Genomic DNA, 22,893 nt, shown 5'->3' with positions numbered 1-22,893 from the left:
CAGCTCATTTCCCGCGACACCAGAGAACAGACATCCCTTTTTTACTGCCGCCATTCATCTCACACACAGACACCTGCTGCTACTGCTGGTGTGTGTGTAGGTGTGCGTGCGTGTGTGTTTCTGTGTGTGTGTGCGTGCATGTCTGTGTGTCAAGGGGGGAAGGTCAAAGTTTAACCAGTCCCCAAGTTAAGACACAACACAAACCGCGCCAATGTTTACCAACGATTACGTTGTAACGTCCAGCACAAGTGTTTCTGGGTTGTTTTACCGAGCAGGTTCCATTAGGTTTTCATGTGTCCTGCCAGGACAGACACGTCCACCAAATTTCATGTCCATTGGAGGAACTGTGCAGAACTGTTTTCTGGTTTTCTAGGGGGCACAGCTAAATTAATTTGCCCAATGTGGCTGCTTCAAATCAAAATGGCTGACTTCCAGTTCAAATACAGGCATGCGACCTTTTGATTTTTTTCGTCGCGTTTTAAACATGACTAACTTGGCCATTGAGCACACTTGAGTACGATTCCAGTCAAAGCGGCGGCGGCCTCCCGGACTGATGGGAATCATTGACGTGGACAACTGAATTATTGATGACCATCTCCAATCAAGTCGGGCTGGTCCCGTTTGAAAGGTGAGAATGGCCGCTGCGTGCCACCTGTAGCCATGGTGTCAAATACAAGCTGCACACCTCCATTGTGTGAGCGAGCCCCTCTGGGATCTCGGGGGAACGTGTGACGGCTGCACGACAAGCACGTGTCCATGCGCTGAGAGCGTGCGAGGTAGAAGGCAAAAGGCCAAGCCTGGTGTCTGACACTGATTTGTAAACGTAGACAATACGGCTCATTGACCCGAGGCTCCACTGTCTGTTGCACATACCTCCAATCGCGGCTCTTTAAACAGCAGCAGATTGCCACAAGCCTCCATCGGAGAGGGGGCATATGGCGGGGGTCCATGGGGAGGGGGGGAGTCGGAGGGACACTGCTTTGACAATGAGGCCAACTTTGATAGAAATGTCCCTTTAAATGTCATCCAAGGGCTTTTATTAGACCCAATGGGATGTAGCATTTTCAATTATGATCAGTATCAGTTCTTTTCTAAATCTTGTTTATTTTCACATGTGCTTAAGCAAGCCTTTGTGCCATTAATTTATTCATGGGTTAAATGGAGCTAATTGTGGCAACCACCCCTCAACCCTTTTGAACTGTATGCATTGATCTGTGTGCTTTTATCAAAACTCAATTCAGATAAAACATTACTTTATTTAGGAAGAGAAAATGTGAAATGTATATACCGTAATTTTCGGACTATAAGTCGCTCCAGAGTATAAGTCCCACCAACCATAAAATGCCCAAAAATGTGAAAAAAAAACATATATATAAGTCGCTCCGGAGTATAAGTCGCATTTTGGGGGTCAATTTATTCGACAAAATCCAACACCAAGAACAGCCATGAACGAGCAACAACAGGCTAAACGATACGGTATGCTAACGTGACAAACACAAACGAGGAGTTGAGAACGGGCCTGATGTAACATTCAGTTATTTAAAAAAACTATTACATAAATAACACGTTTATAAAACCATCTGTGTCACTCCAATTCATTAAATCCATTGATCGTCCTTTGTCAACAATGCCGTGACAATCCATCGATCAAATTTCGATCGATCGATCAAATTTCTCGTCTTTTATCGATCGTCCTTTGTCAACGATGCCGTGTGCCGCGCCGCAGTTCAAATTATTCCACAGGCCCATACAACGATATATAAACTATATTTTAAACAACTATCACATAAACAACAATATTATCAAGCCATTTGTGTCACTCCAAATCATTAAATCCATCGATCAAATTTCTCGTCCTTTGTCATCCTGGTGACAGAGGACATGTCCAGAGGATATGGCGCTTTAAAGTGTTGATTACTTTATTTGATTTTTTCTCTCTATTTTTCATGTTTTGAATATGTTCAAGATAAAGATATCAAAGCATGTGAAGTGATCAACTATACTAAAAATAACGTGAAGTGGTCAACTATACTTGGAAGTAAGTGATGTGTTAATGATCAAGTAAAAATGTGTGAAAAAAACCATATACTATAAGTCGCTCCTGAGTATAAGTTGTCCCCCCACCCAAACTATGAAAAAAAAACGCGACTTATAGTCCGAAAATTACGGTATATGAAATATACAAATTAAATTTATTGAGAATAAAACTACCTGCACTTTTCTGTAACAATAAATTAATAATAACAGGTAATATCTTTCAAAAAAGTTGAGTTGAGTAGACTTTCATTGTGAGTCAAACGTGACCATGACCTCTCCTCATCTTACCTAATGACGTGGCCCAGAGCTTTGCTTCCCATTTGGTGAAGTTAAAACCGAAATGTGTCATATTCCAAGTTGTGGGGGTCTTTAACTAGTAAAATGCCATGTGGGTGCCCCCCTCCCTGGTCCACGTTGGCGTTGTAAACAAACACCGTCCTGCTATTATCATCCATTCCCATTGTCAGAGTGTGGAGATGACCTTTTTCTTCTCCCTTTTCACCGTCGATCCCAAGCTGTCACCCCGCCACTCCTTCTCTTGTCTGCGCCGTCGGCCGTGCTCCGCCCCACCTCGTTCCGCCCCCCTTCGCCGCCGCCCCCAACTCGCCGGCCCACCTGTTGAAGCGATTGTCCTCTTCACAGTTTATGTCACCGGCCAGGGGTGCCGCCCTCTTTCAGGCTCTCTTTCTTTCTCGTGCGTATAAAAGCGAGCCAAGAGTTTTCTCCCGCTTCACTCATACTTTTTAGCCAGTGCTTTGTTTGGTCTCGCCATCATGCAGACGGACGACAGAGGTGTGTCGCTGTGGTGCGAGGAAACAGATGAGGACTACCGAGATCAGGCCGCCCTGGGGATGGGTGCCCCCGGGGTTCAGCTGCGAGCTGCCTGGGACCCGTCAGTGTCGGGGAGGCGTGTGATCCAGAGGCTGCTTCACGTGGAGGAACGATACGCGCCCTCACCGCTCTACGTGGGCCTCATTCAGCAGGATCCCCAAAGACGGGAGGAGCTGGCCAAGTGGACGCTGGAGGTACTATTAGTCTGTCCACAACAGGTCATCTGTGATGTTGACACTTTATTGACGGTCTCCTCCCTTACACACGGGAGCCGTCCGGCATTATGTCACCTCATGCCTCGCGTCGCTCATCTCACTCGCTTTTCCCCTCGGTCAGGTGTGTTGCGATTGCGGCTGTGACGAGGCCGTGTTCCCGCTGTCCGTCTCCCTGATGGACAGATTCCTGTCGGTCACGTTGTCCACGCCCGTGTCGCCCTATTGCCTGGCGGCAGCCTGCGTGCTCATCGCCTCCAAGCTGAGCGAGTGTGACAATATCACCTCGAATGCACTCTGTGCTGCCGCAGAGTACAACTTCCTGCCCGCCAACCTGCGGGTAAGGCACCTCACTTCCCTCTAATTAACTTTGACCAGTCAGGCTACTATTGCAGCGCTATTTACAGTATTGCCAATTTAAATTTCATAATTTAAGCAATGTTATGTTTTACGTCTGAAATAAAATACACCTCAAATGGACCCAAACACCCAAATACTCTTGCCCCGCCCCCCTTGCCCAACAGGAAATGGAGCGTGTGGTACTGGCCACCCTGCGCTGGGATACAGCGGCCGTGACACCTCAGGACTTCCTGCCACACTTCCTGGCCTCCCTTGGGGAGAGCAACGAAGAGGACAGCACCACCTTGAGGCGACACAGCGACACTCTGGCAACCTTGTGCGCATGCGACTCGCGCTTCCTGGGGGCTTCGCCCTCCCTAGTGGCCGCCGCCTCACTCAACTGCGCTTTGCGGGGCCTGGGCAACAGCGAGCACTCTCGGCTCCACCCGCTCAGCTCGACGCTGGCTGACCTCTGCCAGGCTGACCCGGTAAGTGGCGTCCAGGCCAATATTGGCTCACGAGACTTTCGAAGCTTGGGGTTAAAGGCCTCCTACCTCAGTTTGAGAACCTCTGTTCTGATGTACTTCAATGTCAGGTGGTGCTGCAGTACTACAGCGAGATGATTGAGCACGCCCTCCGGCAGCGCCTCAGCAGCAGGCCGGCAGTCAAAGGCGATGAATTTGAGGACGAAAGAGCCGGCACGCCCACTGACATGAGAGAAATCGATTTCTAAAGCCCTGCCAACAGCCAAACTGCAACTGCAGACCAATCAAATTTGTCGTCATCAGTCAAACTGATATAAATTATGACTTCCACAAAGGATACTTTTATATACTGAAGAGATGAAGTAATTATGCTGTTAATTTATTTTTTTCAATTATTTATTCACCAGACATTTGTAATGTGTTCTTTGTGCCATAGTGTGTCTACGTATCTCTGTTATTTTATTGCAGGCTAGTTATGCATATTTTGCATATCTATATCTTTAATTTATTTATCTTGTGCAATTCTTTATTTTGGATGTTAATTTATTCAATATGCCATACTTATAAGTTGTTTTTAGTGTACTGAATGAACTAATTGAATGCGAAATCTATTTTTGGAAACGATTAAACATTTGAACGCACTTTGCATCCATAATTTACTGTGGGGCTTATGTTGTCTTGCTTTGTTACTAGTAGGTGGGTAGATACGTTATTGTTCTCGTTGGAATTATGGCGCTTGAGTTAACGTGAGTTATTGTCAAAGCACCGATTGTAAAAGTTCCTACTTTTTCAGTGGGTCATTGATTATACCACACGATCTCGGTCGCATGTTTATGACGTTTCGCATCTGCCACCAACTGGACGCTGGTTTTTGCTTCCCGGAGCTCGGCCAACAGGCTATAAATGTACCTGCGATAAGAAATAAAAGGTATCTACACCATTTTAATCTTTATGTGCTCACAATTTTGTGATGTAAATTATAAGGTATGGACATATAAGTAACAGGCGGGTAGAAGGCGTATGTAGCCCTTCGGATGGCTTCTCGCTTGTTCACAACAGCTAGCTGGCTATATAGCCGCTTCTGTTCGCTACACTATATGAAAAGATACAACAGTCACACTTTTAGCTGTCTTTTAAATTAGATAGCCCACTACATACAAACACTGCTACTTGTGCTTCACAATTTGGTCTACTCTACGCTGTTCTTATCTGACAGGAAGCACGACGTGTTCTGAAAATAAACAAACGACGTTGCGCCAAACTCCAATGATGAAATCCGATATAAGCAGTGTGTTTCGTTCCTAAATTGCCATACTTAAGAAATACAGATTTTTTTTACTCATTGATACTAAGCATGCCCTTTTTTGGAATTCGTCGTTTAATATGATCACCAGCCACCAAGCATTTGCTTAATTCCTGAGGACACTTATTTAGAGACACTACTAGAGTGACTGAAGTGCGTGTTTATTTGAATGTGCGCTCATGCACTACAACTCAACTATTCGGATATAATTCCTCATTAAAAACTACTGAAAATGAGCTTTAATTCAACATCTTTCACCATGATTGAAGCAGGAGGATGAAGTTGGAAGGTGCCTGGACGCTGCTGCTTCTTGCCGTCTCTGCGTGGTCAGTACCGATTGATCGCAAAGAGGTCCACCAGGATGTCAAAGATGAAGAACAAGTAGAGAGCATGGTATGGATTTTTTAGATCTATGATTTGCCTCTTGTTTGACACACTTTTTTGTTAACAGGACACGGGTCTGTACTATGACCGATACCTCCGAGAGGTGATTGAGGTCTTGGAGACGGACCCTCACTTCCGGGAGAAGCTGCAAACAGCTAACACGGAGGACATCAAGAACGGCCGCTTGAGCAAAGAGTTGGACTTGGTCAGCCATAACGTCAGGACGCGTCTGGACGAGCTGAAGCGCCAGGAGGTGTCGCGGCTCAGAATGCTGCTCAAGGCCAAGCTAGACAGTACCAACACGCAGAGTGAGTTCAACCATGTCAGGGCAGCGGCAAAGATATTCAAATAAATTGAAATGCATCAAAAACGTTCGATACCTTAGAGATGTAAAAGAACAATTTATCTTTCTATACATTTCATGGCGTGTGAAACACACTGAAGTGTTGCTTTTCTTCTTTTCAGGTCTGCAGATGGACCACAGCTCCCTGCTCAAGCAGTTTGAACATCTGGACCCGCACAACCAGAATGCCTTTGAGGCCAAAGACCTGGAGCTGCTCATCTCCACGGTGAGAGTGGTGACAGCCATGTTTGTAGTGGATAAGCCCAACAGCAAATTGTTAATTTTAGTAAATGTTGAGCCGTTGTTGCCGATTTCGGTGGTTCTGATTCTGTGTTCAGTCAGTTCTCATGATTTTTGCCTTAGGCCACCAAAGACCTGGAGAACTACGACGCAGAGCGGCACGAGGAGTTCAAGCGCTACGAGATGCTGAAGGAGCACGAGAGGCGCGAGTACCTGAAGGGTCTGGACCAGGAGAAGCGGGAGAAGGAGGAGCAGCGCTTGCGGGAGCTGAAGGACAAACATCGACAGCACCCCAAAGTCAACGCTCCTGTAGGCGATGGCTTCACTCATTTGTTCCTTTTCAAGCGGGAAGCTCTTCATCTCTCTGCTTCCTGTTCCTCCTCAGGGCAGCGTAGCTCAGCTGAGGGAAGTTTGGGAGGAGACTGACAGACTGGACCCCAAAGAGTTCAACCCCAAGACCTTCTTCAAGCTGCACGGTGAGTGAGAACTGGGTGTCTCTCTGTCTGACTTCACCGTGTCATTCTTGCTTTTGAGTTTGTTAGACACAAACGAGGACGGCGTACTAGACGAGCAGGAGCTGGAGGCGCTTTTCACTAAAGAGGTAGGACAGCCTGTGCCTTTCACGCGGAACTCAGAAAAGCCGGATGTTCCCGAGCCTCAATATATTTTCCTATGGCCACCTTTTCTCACTTGTACAACTCTACGTGAGAATAAATAAATATATGAATAATAATTAATAAATAAATAAATAAATAAATAAATAAATAAATAAAGAATGAATGAATGAATGAATGAATGAATGAATGAATGAAAAAATCAAAATACGACTTGGTTCTCCCAGCTGGAAAAAGTGTACGACCCCAAGAACGAGGAGGACGACATGATGGAGATGGAGGAGGAGCGGCTGAGGATGAGGGAGCACGTCATGAAGAACGTGAGTCTCCTCTGCCGTTGTGTAGGCGGGCTATCAAATCCCACCCTGTCATTCTTTCATCCCTCTGCTGTTGTGTTTCCCTAAAGGTGGACACCAACAAAGATCGACTGGTCAGCCTGGCCGAGTTCCTCAAGTCAACTGAGAAGAAAGACTTCAACTCCCCCAAAGAATGGGAGGTAAATGCGGCAGCGAGGCACGAGAAGGTACATTGTCCAATATGTCTCCTCCCTTTTTCCATCTCCAGACTCTGGATGCCAAGCCGGCGTACACGGAGGAGGAACTGCAGCGCTTTGAGGCAGAGCTCCGTGACAAGGAGGAGGAGCTAAAGAGGAGGGCAGACATGCTACAGCAGGAGCAAGAGCTGCTGAAGGAGCGAGGAAAAGCCCTGGAGGCCCAGAGGAGGGAGTACCAGCAGGTACCTTCTCTGCCGCGACGTCCACCAGCTTTCCCTTAAATCCTCACCGGCGTGACTGGCATGTGGCCATTGCAGGCCGTACTGGAGATGTCACAAAGGCACAAGGAGCAACCGGGGGTTGACGGACAGCCGCCGGCCAGCCCTCGGGGAGAACTTCAGTTCCAGCCTCCGCAACATGAAGATCAAGGTAAGTACACTGCATGACATTGATACATAGTACGTACATATAGATATGAATTACCGTTTTCTCCCATGTATAATGTGCAAAATTTAACTAATTTATTGTCCTAAAATCTGGGGTGCGCATTATACATGGGTACAAAAAAGAAAAAGAAAAAAAAAATCTTTTTTTTTTTAAAGAAAATCATGGTACAACAATTTTTGAAGAAAATCTTGTCACGGATGATTCTTTACAACGTCACTTTCCTCTCTTTTCATTTTAACCTAACTGATCGCGGTGGTGCCTTTCTGGGCAGTCGGAGAAATCAACGCCAACAAAAGTCAAGTTTATTTATTTAAAAAAAAAATACATCCAGCCTAGTTAAGAAATCACCAGAAAAGGGAGGGGGGGGGTATGGTGCTAATGGGACGTCGAACGCTTCGCTTGATTTCATTCGTGTGGCGGGCTCCTTCTAGTGTTGAAACTGAGAAGTGAGCTCAAGCTTCTTGTGCGGGCCATATTCAATTATGTTTTCAGAATTTGCTGCGGGGCAATAAAAACTGGACCGCGGGCCCCAGTTGGCCCGCGGGCCGTAGTTTGGACACCACTGGTTTATAGGCTACTAAATAAAGGATGCACAAAAGGTACCTGAATACATCATTCATAATATAAAAATAAAATAGTACTGGAACTATTGTTTTCAGAATTCTCTTCTCAAAAATAACGAGAAAGCGATATAAAAACAGAAAATCAATACTCTATACAAATATTAAGATATTTTTTTCCCGCCCACAATTTCGCCTCGGTAATTATGATTCTTATTGACATTGTGAAAAAGTCTTTCAGGGATTTTTTTAAATGTCCCACGAAAGTTGTTGAGTAAGTCTCTTTTGTCTCAGCAGGAAAAGTTGCTGTCGTGGAAAACCTTGAAGATGCCCTAGTGCGGAATAATCTGCCTGCCGAACCGCCGCAGAACCTGCCCGCACACACTTGAACAGCACGCACGCACACACACACACACACACACACACACACACACACACACACGCACGCACGCACGCACACACACACACACACACACACACACACACACACACACACACACTCACTCTTTGACTTGCACTGACATACATCAGGGGTTGCACAGACAAGTCGAAGTGACTTCTCCACGATGACGTTTTGAGCGTGTCGTCGACGAATCACGTGTGTTTGGCTTGAGGAGGCGTGGATTTGCTCGCTGCAACAGGTGAGTGCATTGTGTCTGATGTCACTTGTGCAGAGTGCCCCAAAAGTTACTGTCCACTTTTATTTCGATTGAGGCATTACTTTTTGTAAACTTATCCCCTCACTAATTAACCTGAGCCGGATCCTCTTTTCAGAAACTTGACATGATGAAAATAGATTATTACAAAGTGTTCCCATCTCCTGGCTTTAAAAAAATAATAACACTGTACAGAACCTATCAACAGCATCTGCGACTTTCGACTCGACTTTTATCATGTTAGTGTCGACAGTCGTGCAACCCCTGCAACATGAAGTATTGAACTGAAACTATCGTTAAGTGTTCTTTTGCTGTGGTGAGATTCAAAACTGTTTTATTCTTGGTTCCTGTGATATCAAATAAACTCGTAATTTATGTCCAGAATCTGCTAACTTGGTTTTATTGAAGCATTTTTTCAAACGCCAATTGAGTGTAGAGGTTAGAACAGGGGTGGGCAAACTACGGCCCGCGGGCCACATCCGGCCCACGGGACCGTTTAATCCGGCCCGCCAACCCCGAATAAATTGTATTAAACATTTTTTTTGGGTCATTTTGCCTGCAATGACTGCGTTTCCCCAGTAGATGGGGAACCGCTCACCTGCGCATTTACTACCGGAAGCCGTGTCAGAAAGCTCGGTGCACACTCACAAGTGTGTGTACGGACATAGCGCACTCGCGCTCTATTTGTATCAGTCCCGAATTTAGAGCGTGGGCTGTGACGACATCATTCTTGTAATTAGCGCGCTGAGCTTTCAGATACAGTTTTACGCTAAAGCCACCCACAAACCTTCCCCTGGAATCCTTCTATTAAAATGAGTCGCCCAAGGAAAAGCAAGGTGGACACAGTGCCGAGTTTTTCAAAAAGAGTGGACAATTTGGCTCGACGTACGCGACGTGACGTTCAGCCACATGAGCATCAACATCAACCCGTCACAGATCGAGGTAAACGGACCAACACCTCGGATCTCTCCTCGGTTAGAATCATAGTCATTCGAAACAATGATTGTTGTTGTCTCGTAACACCCACCGCCTATGGAAATTTAACTGTGCCATCGGATTTTGAATTCGAATTTGTAGCACTGAATTTTTTTACATCCAATTTTTAACAGATTTTTTTTTTTTGCATCTAAATCAGACTTTGAATTTTAAAAGCCATCGAATTTCTAGCACTGAATTTTTTTTTCCTAAGACATTTTTTTCAATGTCTCAAAAAATTCAGTGTAAAAAAATTCAATGTCTTAAAAAATTCAGTGTAAAAAAATTCGACATCTCAAAAAATTCAATGTAAAAAAATTCAATGTCTAAAAAAATTCAGTGTAAAAAAATTCGATGTCTCCAAAAATTCAGTGTAAAAATATTCAGCGTGGACATCCGGGGTAACCAAGGGAGAAGTAATCGATCCCTGTATCAAATCATCCAACGTTCAGCCAATCAAGTTACGCTCCATTGGTCGTTATATTCTTGTTGATATATTTATTGTTTTTACTTTTGTTATATGTATTTATGTTGTTGAAATGCCTGTTACTGCTGCTGCAACAAAGGAATTTCCCAGATTGGGATTAATAAACTATCTATCTATCTATCTATCTATCTATCTATCTATCTATCTATCTATCTATCTATCTATCTATCTATCTATCTATCTATCTATCTATCTATCTATCTATCTATCTATCTATCTATCTATCTATCTATCTATCTATCTATCTATCTATCTATCTATCTATCTATCTATCTATCTATCTATCTATCTATCTATCTATCTATCTATCTATCTATCTATCTGACGTCGAAACAGGAACGTCGTGAAGTTGTTTTTTTTTTTTTTTTTTTACGTCGTGAAGTTCAAAGGTGAGCTCCGGTCAGAGCTCAGGATGGCCCAGAACACAAATAATAACGCTTTGGTGAGTGTACTCTTTATTTATCTTTTGTGTTCGTAAAAGTCAGTATTTTATTTACCGGACACCTTAACAGAATTTGTTGAACAATATCTACACAGGGAACTTTTAATGAAGTGGCGTTCCTTAAAAGTTTGCTAGCTATGAGCTAGCGTTATGTTAGCTAATAGCTGGCGTTATGTTAGCTAATAGCTGGCGTTATGTTAGCATGGCTTATTTATACTCAAAACAGTTGAAAAAAAAGGACAAATGGACATCCGATAATGTGGCTGTCACCAAACTACTCTAATGCTTATTAAAGTCTAGTAACATTTAGCTATCACCGTTCCTATCTCCGTTGCCTTTCGCGGCGCCATCACCATGGTAACCATTATCATGGTGATGGCGCCGCGGCCACGGTACTGCGCTCTTTAGCAGGAGTATGCTATACATACTGGTTGGTGTACTGATGTCAACAGTATGGAAGTTTATCTGTGCCATCGGATTTTGAATTCGAATTTGTAGCACTGAATTTTTTTACATCCAATTTTTAACACTGAAATTTTTTTTGCATCTAAATCAGACTTTGAATTTTAAAAGCCATCGAATTTCTAGCACTGAATTTTTTTTTCCTAAGACATTTTTTTCAATGTCTCAAAAAATTCAGTGTAAAAAAATTCAATGTCTTAAAAAATTCGATGGCTTTTAAAATTCAAAGTCTGATTTAGACGCAAAAAAAAATTCAGTGTTAAAAATTGGATGTAAAAAAATTCAGTGCTACAAAATCGAATTCAAAATCCGATGGCACAGATAAACTTCCATACATACGCTTCCTCATTCTTTCCAGCGTCTTGCTGTAGTTCGTCTTCTTCCTCGGTTGTGGGCTCATTTAAGATAACGTCTTTCAAATCCTGCAATCGCAAAAACTTTGCCTCCCTTAATTCGTAATTCTTTTCATCACCGTCGAACAGTAACCGCGACCAGCGGCTAGCAAAACTGTTCCTCTCTGCAGCCCGTCCGCTCATGGTGCTCGCAGCGTGCTATCATCACCAGTACGTCGGTGGGAACATGCGGTGTTGGGTTTACCTGGGCCCATAACCTGTTGGTAGAGTAGCCATACAGCAGCAGGTACTTGTGAGGAACACAATCGCACCAAACTCAGTGGAATGAAATAAAGAAAGACGAGGAGGACGATCAACTCTGTTTGCACACCATTCACTGCGACTACTGCGCCGACAGCTTGTAGGGACCCACTGTGCAGCATGCAGGAAGGCTTTTTATCAAACACGCCCACTTAACAGGTCATCACAGGTGGTTCCAAGAAAATAACACGATTTAAACATATTCTGACAAAACATACAATAGGAAAATGTAGAATTGAGAGCATCTCTCAACAGAAAGGTTAAACACAAATGTGTATTTCACAAATAAGACCCAATTTAGTAAACCAATTTATTTTTTAGCAGTTTTAACTGTTTCAGCAACATAGAATGGTAAATAAACATTCCACCAGTAACTTTCATTGTCTCACACTTAATATTAATGGGATGGATGTGCTTGGTGCAGGGACATAAGCTTCTCAATATCAGGCTGGAACTCACTAAGAAGAAGTTGTAGATCCCCGCGGTCAGTAATTTTCAGTCGGTTTCTTTGCTTGGAAAGAAGCAAGGCGACTGCACTGAAGCCCCGTTCTACTAAATTTGATATTGGGAAGGCAATAAAGTACATCTTGACCTTGTTCCACAGCACTTGATAGCAGTCAGAGATTTCAAACTTCTGACTTCGACTTTGGACTGCCGCCCCCCTACCGCCCCTTTCATCCTCACCGCCCCCCCAGATCCGCCCACTTTGGGAACCACTGTTTTATACTATATTGTGTGCTTATGATATTTATAGTATTGTTTGCATCCAATTAAATCTTTATGGTGTGACCATTTGTTATTTCTGCTTGCGTATGCTAAATGTATGTTTTGATTTAGTTTGCTTCTCTTGTATTATGATGTGTGAAGGTTTGTCCAATACTAGCATTACCACTAGTGGTCTGTACAATCAAAAGCTTTCAAAAGCAAAAAAAAAAAAAAAAAAAAGAAAGAGGTACCACAGTGAGCATAAAAAAAAAAAACCAGATGTATTTTATGTAGCCTATTTGCAATTTGGGTCAGTTGGGTTCAGTGCTTCAAAAGTGCAGTGCACATCTTTGCATGAAACAGTCACATGATGCCATCTTGTGACTTTTTTTTTTTTTTTTCTTTAACACGACACTAGTGTGGTGGAATTTTGATATCCAATGCTCGATTTGTGCAGTACGTTAGGCGCAGGCTTTAGTGCCATCTTGTGCGGGGTTTGCATGTCTGCATGCGTAGGTTTCCTCCCATGACAGGCCGATTGACCGCTCCTACTTGTTTTCTTTTTTTTTGGAAGGGGGGTGATGGGAATGATGTGGGTCCTGCCACTGCCTGGCACCCAGTTCAGGATGTGCCCCCAGCTGGAATAGGCTAGCCGCGACCCTCGCGAGGATAAGCACTTCAGGACAATGGATGGATTTCATGACGTGGAAAGCAATAGAGTACATGTCTTTTTCCAGATTGTTACAAAGAGCCATGCAAAAATGCACCCAAATGGCGTCATGAGGTCTGACTAATACTCGTACATCAGGAATAATAAAGTATGATCTAATTGAGCAGATTATAAAATTGCCCTGTCCAAATCAGTAAACTATTCAAGGAGTTAACAGGTGACACCAATTGTCTTTCTTATTTTATTGTTTTTTTGGGGTCAATTAAACATGGTCAAACAACAGATGGAATAATAATGCATGGTAAATTTAACAATAAGTAAATGAAATATCAATTATGAAAATGCATGGTAAATCTAAGAGAATAACAACATGGTAAATTGAACAAAATAATAATATTGCATGGTAAATCATAATATCGCATGGTAAATAATAATATCACATGTTAAGTCAAGAAGAAGAGGAATGCATGGTAACTTAAACAGAATAACACATGGTAAATCTAACAAGACGTCTAATGCATGGTTAATCAATCATAATAATGCATGGTAAATTGAACAAAATAATAATAATCATAATAGCACATGTAAAAAGAACATGGTAACTTAAACAGAATAATAACACATGGTAACTAACAAGACGACTAATGCATGGTTAATCAATCATAATAATGCATGGTAAATCAATCAGTCAATCAAAAGGCATGGTAAACCAAGCAGGATGATCATGCAAGGTCAATTGCATTCATAGGATTACTCGCAACTGGCACTTCCCAAATCCACCGGATAACGCGCTGTGGGCATCTTGCACACGTAGCCGTTTAATTGCATGCAGGACATCTTCTTCCATTTGCCAGACTGAAAGTCAAAATGAGATTGATTTTAAATCTAAACTTGTCTTCGGCGAGCGGGTCAATCTTTTTTGCACCTACCTGGCTCAAGGTGGCCACGCAATTCTCCATCAGGCCGGTAGGTTTTCCCGGAGCCCAGTTGGCGAAGGTCACCTTCCGGAGGTCCGACCACACGAATCTGCCGCGATTGACCAGGTCGTTGAGTCCGGTCCACGTGTCTCCAGGGGCTGCAGAGGACAAACGGCAACAGAGCTCTCATTCGCTTTCCAGATACGGCAGATATCGAGCCGATGTGAGCGACGCCTAGCGCGCACGCACCAAGCTTCACGAGGTCGTGCAGCCAATCCCGCTCAGCCTCGGAGCGGATAGACACCAGCTCGGCATCGAGACTCCTGCAGAAGTGTTGAGCGTCGTACCACTTCTTTGTATCATTAAAACGTTTGTAGCAGAAGTCCGCAAACTCCTCCCAGTCAGGTCCCAAGCATCTCGGCTCTGCGCGCAAGATGGCGTCAGGTGAAGAAATGCTTTCTATTCTGGACGGTCTACTCACCCGTGTACACCTCAAAAGTGTAAGACGGAGACGGAGCCAATTTGTTAACGTATCTGCAGACAGTAAAGTGAGAATGAGCCGGACATCTTTGAGTGGACTCGCCAGTGAGAGGGGAGCACGCACCCTTCCGAGATGATTCCGTTACAGGTGGAGCTCTTGTAGGCTTTCTGTGGCAGTTTCTTCAGCAAAGTCACATCTCCTCCCATCTCAATGATGCCCGAGTGAATAGCAGCCGCACAGATGTTTGAGTCCTGCACTCAAGAGAAGGTCTCAGACATAGAACAAGAACGCCGCTTGCAGGTCGTGCGGTAATTAACATACTTGGTCGTAGATTCCTGTTCCATAGACCTTGTAGCCGGCCTGGGCGCAGCCCAGTGGGCATCGCACCCTGCGGAAGTAGTTTGTTTAGTAAGGAGGAGGCTTTTTGGCAAGAAACGTCATACCAAGTCTGACTCACGTCATTGAACCGTCGAGGTCGAAGTCGGCGGCTGTGCTGCTGCATAAGACGTCTGTGGGTCAGAAGGGAAAATCAAAGCCCGTTTCTTGCTAGTTTCTCACTGCACTCCAAACGTCGTACTCACTGAGAGCGGTGTCGTCAGACGTGCACCCCAAGACGTCAAAGCGTAGGCCCGAAAACATTGGCAGGAGGCGGACGTACTTGGTGAAGACGGGCCTGGTTAGAATATACGTCCCCACAGAAGGCTGGAAACAAAACACGCGCGTTTGCAATGAACAACAACAGCCTGGATGACGAAACGAGTAGACAACCGCTCACCTGCTTTGGGTGGCGATACCAAGTCTCTCCGTCAATACTGAACTGCATCGCAAATACGTTGGAACTTTGCCCTTGGTATGTACACTTCTGGGTCTCAATGCCTGTCACCTTGAAGTTCTGACCGAGGTTCACCTGGATCCAGCTGCCGACTGAGGGCGGAAGGCATTCCGTTGCTCAGGATACCAAACTACCAGCAACTACGACGGAGAGCTGTGGTTTTTTTTTGTTTTTTTTTTACGTACGGATTTTGGATGGCTTCCAGCAACCGCTGCCCCCCAGACGCGCTTCGTAAGGTTCGGCATTGATCGCAGAGGAAGAGGCTGTAAAGGAAGAGTCTGGGATTCTCCCGTCAGCGATGCCCAGACGATCAAGACACACTGAAGAAAGACAAAAAAAAGACAATGTGGAAGGCAAGCTCGCTCATTCATTCTCACGTCTGGTCACCCGTTCCGAGCCGACGCTCTATCTGGGGATCCGTTGGATTCTTTCCTTGCACATCATCGGCAAGTGTCAGGATGTGAAGCCCACCTTTCTTCTCACAGCTGTAGACGACGCGGAGGTATTTGGAGACACCAGGGCAGGAGTCCGTATCCGTAAGGTAAAAGGGGTAAATGGGGCAAATCTGATAGTTGTCACACAATCCTCTGAAGTGACGGAGAGCCCCTTCCACCCTGCAGCCACCTGCAAGTGACAACACACCACCATTTCACGCACATTTTATTCGCACACTTACATACTGACTTCAACTTGTCACAGGACGTAGAGGATTTTAATGGTTAATGACTATTAGAAAAAGAGGAATCCAAAAAGCGCCCGGCTTAGCTCTTTTTCATCGTTTTCCAGTTATATGTTACAAACAACTTACCGCCAACGCTGACGGCGTGTGAAAACCTCATGACAGAAACGGCTCCAGGACAGCGAGCCAAAAACAACGATGCCACTGGAGGATTCTTACCGCGTGATCCGCCGCCACTCGGACAGACGTCGCTATCCTTCCGTCCATGGAAAGCCGACCGTATGCGGATGACTCTTTCATCGGGACATTCGAGGGATTTCCAATCGTCTTGGCAGTGAAGCTCCTCCTTGTAGCCTGTGAGAGCACAACCGTTGACTTCTCTCCATCTTTTTTTACAGAGACGTTGAAGGCGACTTACCGTCATGTGGCGGCAGCAGATGTGTCTTTCCTAGAAGCAGGAACCAGAACGTGGATGTCGACACGTGATGCCGGTCCACCGCGGGGCGTCACGTCTCACTTACCTCTTTTCTTGCAGACGTAGCCTTTCTTCTTGTCGCACTTGTCGCGCTTCCAGTCGCCGCTGCCAGTGAGCAAGAAAAGACATTCCCCCCCTTCAGCGACACCTGGAGGGAGGGAGGGAAACAAGATCTGAGCGCTCATCCGTTCCTCCAAAGTGCAGCTGACAACAGCCTCAGCCCGACCTGCACTCGGGTGGAGGTAAGAGAAGGAGGATCCGTCAGTCCACTTGTCGCCGTCACGCTTGATGGAGGCGTCGGCGCCCAACCACAGGGAGGCTTTATCATTCATCGCCAGAAGCTTGGCGATACCTTTGGATCCCAAGGAGAACATGCAAGATTCCAAAACGACTCACACTTGACTCTGCACTACAACTTGATGGGTGCGGCACAGCCGTGACAAAGCGCTAACAATACTGCAACAGAGAGTGAAACAACAACAAGAAAAAACAACAACAACCGAGCAACGCTGGCCATATCTCGCTTCTATTTCTCGTTTGCTTCATGTTGGCGAATAAGAATTGATCCACTTGTTTACGGCCAATATATTTTAATCCATGGCGCCCTACCGTGTACGAAGCCCTGCTCGCGCGAGTCGGCGATGCTGAGCAGGTTCCCTTGGCGGCCTTTGCAGTCGGCTTGCGCCTCCTGCCAGGTCTTGGCGGGCTGAAAGTTGAACAGGTAGCAGAAGTCGTCCGAGGGGTCGTCCAGCCACCAGCCGCATTTGTCAGTCCAGCCTGCGAGACAGACGGCGCAGGAGGGCAAAACAGCATAAGACAGCGGAGAAGACGGCGGCGGTGCGAGACACCTACCATGTTGGCTGGCTAATGGTGGCAGCTGTCGAGGCCGTCCACGCTTGGCTGCAGGGGGAGCGCGAATGAGTAAATGCATGAAGGAGTGCTCAGAAGGGACATTTTTGCACCTGTTTTGCAGACAAATGGCCGCTTCGTTGTGCAGGGGCTGCCGCCGATCTTCCCAACAGAATTTGGGAACGCGCAGTCCCCCGTGGCGCCATCTTGCCACGTGTCGTAGTCCTGAGGACGACATGAGGGTGTTGGACTCTCGGCTTCCCAACGCCCTTCCTCCGCGCAATTGTTGTGCTCCAATTTCAACTTTCCCAACCTAGCTCGTGCAGAATGACTTTTCCAAAGTCCGTCAGCAATTTACTTACAAAAGCTGTTCCGTCACTATACTCGTAGTTGTCGCTTTTCTTCTTCAGTCCCAGCCAAGAAAACCAAACGCTTTGCGAGTGATCTTGAGCAAAGGAAGGACAACAAGAGCTTCAGGGCAAGAAGAGCTTCGTCGGCCAAATGACGGCAGCTTTGTGGGACCGACGACTGCGGCGGTTCGTCTTAGCGCTCACCAAACACAAATTGAGCCTCTTGCAGTGAGTGGACGCTAGCCAGGTGGCCTCTCTGGGCAACACAGAACTTCTCGGCATCCTCCCAATCTTTGTACAGCTTTGAGTAAAAGTAGCAATGATCGCCATACAGTAGGTTGCCCGTGTCGCAGGTGGAAGCTGAGGCCGCAATGGAGAACATTGAGGAGGAAACCACGACCACATGGTTAAAGTGCAAATAAGCGTGCTGCAACTCACTCTCCACTACAGCAAGACCACTTTTGGGGGAACACGTCCGTCCCTTAGGGCAGCCTGCAAAAAATTAAAAGACCGTTTGCGCCTTTCAACGGCAACGTGACCGCAGACGTGGAGGCTTACTCAGCGGCCGTTTGCACATGTAGGCCAACGAGGAATCACAGGAGCCAGACCTCCACATGCCGGGCTGACCCCTTCCCCCTTGGTTGACGTAGGCGCAGGACGCGACGTCGGGGCTGTCGGTAGATTATAAAAAAAAAAAAGGAAATTTCCTTCAGTGGTCCTTCTCAAAATTGGTTCCAGAACCTTTACGCGTCTCCGCCTGACAACAGCATGCAAAGTTGTTACGGCTTACCTTTTGAGTTGATTTGAGACCCAGTTGGTGTGATCCATTGTCTCGCCATCGGACCAGGTCAGCTTCTGGCTCCCGCCTTCAAAGCGACACCAGACGTCGTCGCATTTCTGGGGGGGGGGAAAGAAAACGGCTCCAGTTGTTGCTGCAGAGTCCACGACCGCTTGCGCTTCCGTCTCACCAGGTTGGAGAGTCCCAGCCAGAAGCGGGTGTCCTTGCCCATGGTGTCCTTCACAAAGCCCTCCTCGGCCGAGGAGGTGATGGAGAGGAGGTCGCCGCCCTCCCAGACGCAGTGGTGCCAGGCCCCCAGCCAACCGTTGGGCTCCTCCACCTTCTTGTAGCAGTTGGTGCCGTGCTCCAGCCACCCGGGAGCACACTTGCTGGCTGAGGGCACAATTTGGGGTTCTTCCACTCCTGCAAGAAGAAAGGGAAAGACACACGTCAGGGTACAGACGGACGTCGGGGCAATGACGGACATCAGGGCAAAGACAAACGTCAGAGCACAGATGACAGCTAGCGGAGCATCACAACTTACTCACCTTTTTTCATCTTCTTGCAGACGTAGCTTCTCTTCTCTTCGCACGTGGCGTGCTTCCAGACGCTGCTTTTAGTGATTAAGGAAAGACACTTGCCCTCTCCGGGGTCACCTGGAGGGAGGGAGACAAGATCTCAGCGCTCCGCCGTTCCTCCAAAGTGCAGCCGACAAGCATCAGACATCCTTTCAGACCGACCTGCACTCGAGTGGATGTAAGTGAACGGGGATCTGTCAGTCCATTGGGCGTCATCTTCCGTGGTGGAGACATCGGCGCCCAACCACAGAGAGGGCAGAGACCCGACGTAACCTGTGGACCCAAGGCAAAGGTGGAACAGGTTCTAATAATAACAATACATTATATTTATAACGCACTTTACATTCGGAAGAATCTCAAAGTGCAAGGACAAGTATAAAACAACTGGACGACAACCAGGATATGGGAACAGGAATTACGGAAATGCTCAAGAGGTGAGTTTTAAGTCCGGTTTTGAAAGAGTCAGTAGATTGGGGTGCTCTTCGGTGGATCTTCCAGAGATACGCTTTACTGACCCGCTCATTGAGCCCATGAGGCGCATTTTGGAACGACACCATTCATTTGATCCATCCATCCATCCATCCATCCATCCATCCATCCATCCATCCATTCGTGACACCAACAAATGGCCGCCTACCCTGCACAAAGGCCTGCTGCTCGCGGTCGGTGATGCTGAGCAGGTTCCCTTGGAGGCGTTGGCAGTTGGCTTGCGCCTCCTTCCAAGTCTTGGTGGGCTGGCGGAACATCAGGTAGCAGAAGTCGTTGATTGGGTCGTCCAGCCACCAGCCGCATGTGGCAGTCCATTCTGCGAGCCAGACGGGGTAAGACCGCGCAAGACAGCGTAAGACGGCGGCAGTGCAGGACACCTACCCGGCTGGCCGACTAATGGTGGCAGCTGTGGAACCCCTCCGTGCTTGGCTGTAGGGGAAGGGGGCGGGGGGGGTTACAAATATGAGCAAATGCTTGATGTGTGCAGAAGGAGCGCTCGGGAGGGGCCTTTGCACCTCTTTTGCAGACAAATGGCCGCTCCGTTGTGCAGGAGCTGGCACTCAACTCCCCAACAGAATTTGGGAACGCGCAGTCCCCCTTGGTGCCATCTTTCCAAATGTTGTAGTCCTGCGGACGACATGAGCATGTTGGACTCGGCTTCCCAACGCCCTTCCTTGGCAATCGCTCACTCGCGCCCAAGTTTTGCCCATTTCCCCTCCAAAACAATCCAAAATTTGAAGCCTCGAGCAACATTTGTCCTATGTCCACTTTTATTTTTATCCTACTCGAATTTGGACTTTTTTGAAAAATGACTTTTTCAAAAGGCATTTCACTTACGTAAGTTGTTCCGTCACTCCACTCGTAGTCGTCGTCCTCCTTCTTGAGTCCCACAAAAGCAGATTGTGAGGTTTGAGAGTGATCTTGAGGAAAGGAAGGAGAACACGAGCTTCAGGGCAAGAAGAGCTTCAATCAAATGACGACTGCGGCGGTTCCTCTTGGTGCTCACCATACACAAATTGGGCCTCTTTCTTGGAGTGGACGCTAGCCAGGTGGCCTCCCCAGGCAAGACAGAATTTCTCGGCAACGTCAAAGGTTTCAACCGTCTTCTCATAATGATAACAATAATCGCCATAGCGGAAGGTGTTTTCGTGGCAGTCGGAGGCTGGGGCCACAAAGAAAAACATGACCATGACAAGATGTTCAAGTGCAAATAAGTGTGCTGCGACTCACTCTTCACTACAGCAGGACCACTTTTGAGCGAACACTTCGGGCAGCCTGCAAAAAAATAAAAGACCGTTTGCGCCTTTCAACGGCAACGTGACCGCAGACGTGCAGGCTTACTCAGCGGCCGTTTGCACATGTAGGCCAACGAGGAAAAACAGGAGCCAGACCGCCACTTGCCGGGCTCACCCTTTCCCCCTTGGTTGACGTAGGCGCAGGACGCAATGTCGGCGCTGTCGGGAGAAAAGAAACAAGCAATTACCGTTTTTTTTCCCCTTTCCCCAAGTGGCCCTTTTCAAAATTGTCTCCTCCGCCTGACAACAGCATGCAAAGTTGTTACGTATTACCTTTTGCCTTGATTTGGGGCCCAGTTGGTGTGTGTCGTGTTCTCGCCATCGGACCAGGTCAGCTTCTGGCTCCCGCCTTCAAAGCGACACCAGAACTTGTCGCATTTCTGGGGGGGAAAAGAACAACAGTCCCACTTGTCGCAGCAGTCGACGGCCGCTTGCGCTTCCGTCTCACCTGGTTGGAGAGTCCCAGCCAGAAGGGGGTGTCCTCGCTCATGGTGCCCTTCACAAAGTCCTCCTCGGCCGAGGAGGTGATGGAGAGCAGGTCGCCGCCCATCCGGACGCAGTGGTGCCAGGCCCCCAGCCAACCGTTGGGCTCCTCCACATTCTTGTAGCAGTTGGTGCCGTGGTCGAGCCACCCGGGAGCGCACTTGTTGGCTGAGGGCACAATTTGGGGAACAGATCAGAGCACACTCCTGTTTTTGCCCTCCAGTCCACCATTTTGAGCAAAGGGCAATTTGCGGGTCACGGTTGGCCAAATCTACATTTTCTCGGGCAAATTGGAAGGATCCGGTACTCGACTTGGTTAGCTTAGCCCAATGGCATCAGAGACGTTTACATTTTGAAAAGGATTCCCCAACATTCACCTTGGCGCTTGAGAAACAACCAAAGTGCCGCTGTACAAGGTAAAACGATGCAAAAAACATTTGTGGTTGAGTACTTCATAAAAACGAAAAAGCACAGAATTTGTCGGTTGGCATGGTGTGACTCCAGGGTCATTGTTTTCGACGCAGTCGAAGGCGACTTACAGTCAGGAGCCGGCGTAGCGTCTTTTACTGCGAAAGGAAAAGACAGACGTCAAGGGACAGACAGACGTCAAGGGGCGATGACAGTCAGTCGGTGGGGCGTTGCCTCTCACTTACCATTTCCTCTCTTCTTGCAGACGTAACCTCTCTTCTCGTTGCACGAGTCGTAGTGCCAGTTGCCGTTGCCAGTGAGGAAGGAGAGACAATTATCCTGGGGGGAACCTGGGGGGCGGGAGAGAAGATCTCAGTGCTCCTCCGTTCCTCCAAATGGCAGCAGACAACAGTCTCCGACAGACCTGAAGTCGAGTGGCCGTAAGTGACCAAGGCTCCGTCAGTCCACTCGCTGCCTTCGTCATTGATGGGGACATTGGCGCCCAACCACAGAGAGGATGCGTTCGTCAGACCCGTGAAGTAACCTGTACCAGAATGAACGACATCATCAAGAGGAGCCGAGCGAGGAGGACGAGTCATCCGTTGAGCTGCGGGTGATCGACTTTCTCAGCTCAAAAGGAATTGAGTTAGACAGGGGGACCATCGAGAAATATTCAAACCAAAGCAGCAATAACAGTGCCGTTTGCAAACACAAATTGGAGCTACTGAAACAGGGTAGACGGCTGAGGGGATCAGACCTCAACCAGCATCTGACAAAAAAAAAAATGCAGATATTGCATGTATATGTGTGTATATATATAGCGGAAGGCTTAACTATTTCTTGGTGCAGTTGGCACCAAAGAAGTAGTAGAGATTGTAAAGAGCAGTGAAAACAAAACCTCAACTGATTACAATGAATAAGAAAAGTGAGCGGTGAAATTG

At 46.9% G+C, this 22,893-nt stretch overlaps 4 protein-coding genes across 5 annotated transcripts; 2 read left to right on the top strand and 2 right to left on the bottom strand.

Annotated features, from left to right (window-relative positions):
* Window positions 1–2,701: 2,701 nt before the first annotated feature.
* ccndx (cyclin Dx) lies at window positions 2,702–4,501 on the top strand. Its single transcript, XM_061303833.1, has 4 exons — window positions 2,702–3,062; window positions 3,205–3,420; window positions 3,605–3,907; window positions 4,015–4,501. Exons 1-4 carry the CDS (start codon window positions 2,811–2,813, stop codon window positions 4,150–4,152), a joined length of 909 nt encoding a protein of 302 aa, XP_061159817.1. The 5' UTR covers window positions 2,702–2,810; the 3' UTR covers window positions 4,153–4,501.
* Window positions 4,502–4,722: 221 nt separating this feature from the next.
* nucb1 (nucleobindin 1) lies at window positions 4,723–9,328 on the top strand. Of its 2 annotated transcripts, none has more exons than XM_061303832.1 (12): window positions 4,723–4,832; window positions 5,477–5,600; window positions 5,659–5,899; window positions 6,057–6,160; window positions 6,298–6,483; window positions 6,560–6,650; window positions 6,717–6,775; window positions 7,016–7,108; window positions 7,195–7,284; window positions 7,353–7,523; window positions 7,599–7,710; window positions 8,586–9,328. In XM_061303832.1, the coding sequence occupies exons 1-12, from the start codon at window positions 4,732–4,734 to the stop codon at window positions 8,675–8,677; spliced, it is 1,464 nt and encodes a 487-aa protein (XP_061159816.1). In that variant the 5' UTR covers window positions 4,723–4,731; the 3' UTR covers window positions 8,678–9,328. The 2 variants fall into 2 exon arrangements, with proteins under 2 accessions (XP_061159816.1, XP_061159815.1); XM_061303831.1 differs by having other exon boundaries at window positions 8,583–9,328.
* A 4,220-nt stretch (window positions 9,329–13,548) lies between these two features.
* LOC133170570 (uncharacterized) lies at window positions 13,549–18,011 on the bottom strand. Its single transcript, XM_061303606.1, has 19 exons — window positions 17,934–18,011; window positions 17,685–17,796; window positions 17,575–17,622; window positions 17,332–17,499; window positions 16,949–17,074; window positions 16,769–16,870; window positions 16,666–16,695; window positions 16,467–16,601; window positions 16,040–16,192; window positions 15,754–15,888; window positions 15,512–15,660; window positions 15,318–15,438; window positions 15,194–15,245; window positions 15,058–15,124; window positions 14,860–14,987; window positions 14,737–14,789; window positions 14,505–14,678; window positions 14,268–14,413; window positions 13,549–14,193 (listed from the first exon to the last, which is right to left on the bottom strand). The coding sequence occupies exons 5-19, from the start codon at window positions 17,052–17,054 to the stop codon at window positions 14,089–14,091; spliced, it is 1,656 nt and encodes a 551-aa protein (XP_061159590.1). The 5' UTR covers window positions 17,055–17,074; window positions 17,332–17,499; window positions 17,575–17,622; window positions 17,685–17,796; window positions 17,934–18,011; the 3' UTR covers window positions 13,549–14,088.
* Window positions 18,012–18,403: 392 nt separating this feature from the next.
* On the bottom strand, window positions 18,404–22,677 carry LOC133170763 (C-type mannose receptor 2-like). The gene is made up of 18 exons (XM_061303894.1): window positions 22,377–22,677; window positions 22,198–22,302; window positions 22,084–22,110; window positions 21,510–21,712; window positions 21,335–21,441; window positions 21,108–21,220; window positions 20,997–21,041; window positions 20,773–20,928; window positions 20,604–20,686; window positions 20,282–20,393; window positions 20,148–20,195; window positions 19,915–20,082; window positions 19,440–19,550; window positions 19,248–19,355; window positions 19,040–19,122; window positions 18,712–18,776; window positions 18,530–18,592; window positions 18,404–18,413 (listed from the first exon to the last, which is right to left on the bottom strand). Exons 1-18 carry the CDS (start codon window positions 22,549–22,551, stop codon window positions 18,404–18,406), a joined length of 1,782 nt encoding a protein of 593 aa, XP_061159878.1. The 5' UTR covers window positions 22,552–22,677.
* Window positions 22,678–22,893: the final 216 nt, after the last annotated feature.

Source organism: Syngnathus typhle, linkage group LG17, assembly GCF_033458585.1.
Source record: "Syngnathus typhle isolate RoL2023-S1 ecotype Sweden linkage group LG17, RoL_Styp_1.0, whole genome shotgun sequence".
Lineage (NCBI taxonomy): Eukaryota > Metazoa > Chordata > Actinopteri > Syngnathiformes > Syngnathidae > Syngnathus > Syngnathus typhle.
This window is presented reverse-complemented; position numbering and strand designations above follow the sequence as displayed.

Excerpts from the sequence above, each read along its gene's own strand:
- ccndx (XM_061303833.1), top strand. The coding sequence starts at position 2,811 with ATGCAGACGGACGACAGAGGTGTGTCGCTGTGGTGCGAGGAAACAGAT. Across the intron at positions 3,063-3,204 it reads TGGCCAAGTGGACGCTGGAG|GTGTGTTGCGATTGCGGCTG; the intron begins GTACTATTAGTC and ends CCCCTCGGTCAG. Across the intron at positions 3,421-3,604 it reads TCCTGCCCGCCAACCTGCGG|GAAATGGAGCGTGTGGTACT; the intron begins GTAAGGCACCTC and ends CTTGCCCAACAG.
- nucb1 (XM_061303831.1), top strand. The coding sequence starts at position 4,732 with ATGTTTATGACGTTTCGCATCTGCCACCAACTGGACGCTGGTTTTTGC. Across the intron at positions 5,900-6,056 it reads AGACAGTACCAACACGCAGA|GTCTGCAGATGGACCACAGC; the intron begins GTGAGTTCAACC and ends TCTTCTTTTCAG. Across the intron at positions 7,109-7,194 it reads GGGAGCACGTCATGAAGAAC|GTGGACACCAACAAAGATCG; the intron begins GTGAGTCTCCTC and ends GTTTCCCTAAAG.
- LOC133170570 (XM_061303606.1), bottom strand. The coding sequence starts at position 17,054 with ATGAATGATAAAGCCTCCCTGTGGTTGGGCGCCGACGCCTCCATCAAG. Across the intron at positions 15,889-16,039 it reads CTACAGCTGTGAGAAGAAAG|TGTGTCTTGATCGTCTGGGC; the intron begins GTGGGCTTCACA and ends GTCTTTCTTCAG. Across the intron at positions 14,790-14,859 it reads AACGGAATCATCTCGGAAGG|ATACGTTAACAAATTGGCTC; the intron begins GTGCGTGCTCCC and ends TACTGTCTGCAG.
- LOC133170763 (XM_061303894.1), bottom strand. The coding sequence starts at position 22,551 with ATGACTCGTCCTCCTCGCTCGGCTCCTCTTGATGATGTCGTTCATTCT. Across the intron at positions 19,551-19,914 it reads GCAGCAGGCCTTTGTGCAGG|GTTACGTCGGGTCTCTGCCC; the intron begins GTAGGCGGCCAT and ends TTGGGTCCACAG. Across the intron at positions 18,593-18,711 it reads GTCTCAAATCAACTCAAAAG|CCCCGACGTCGCGTCCTGCG; the intron begins GTAAGCCGTAAC and ends ATCTACCGACAG.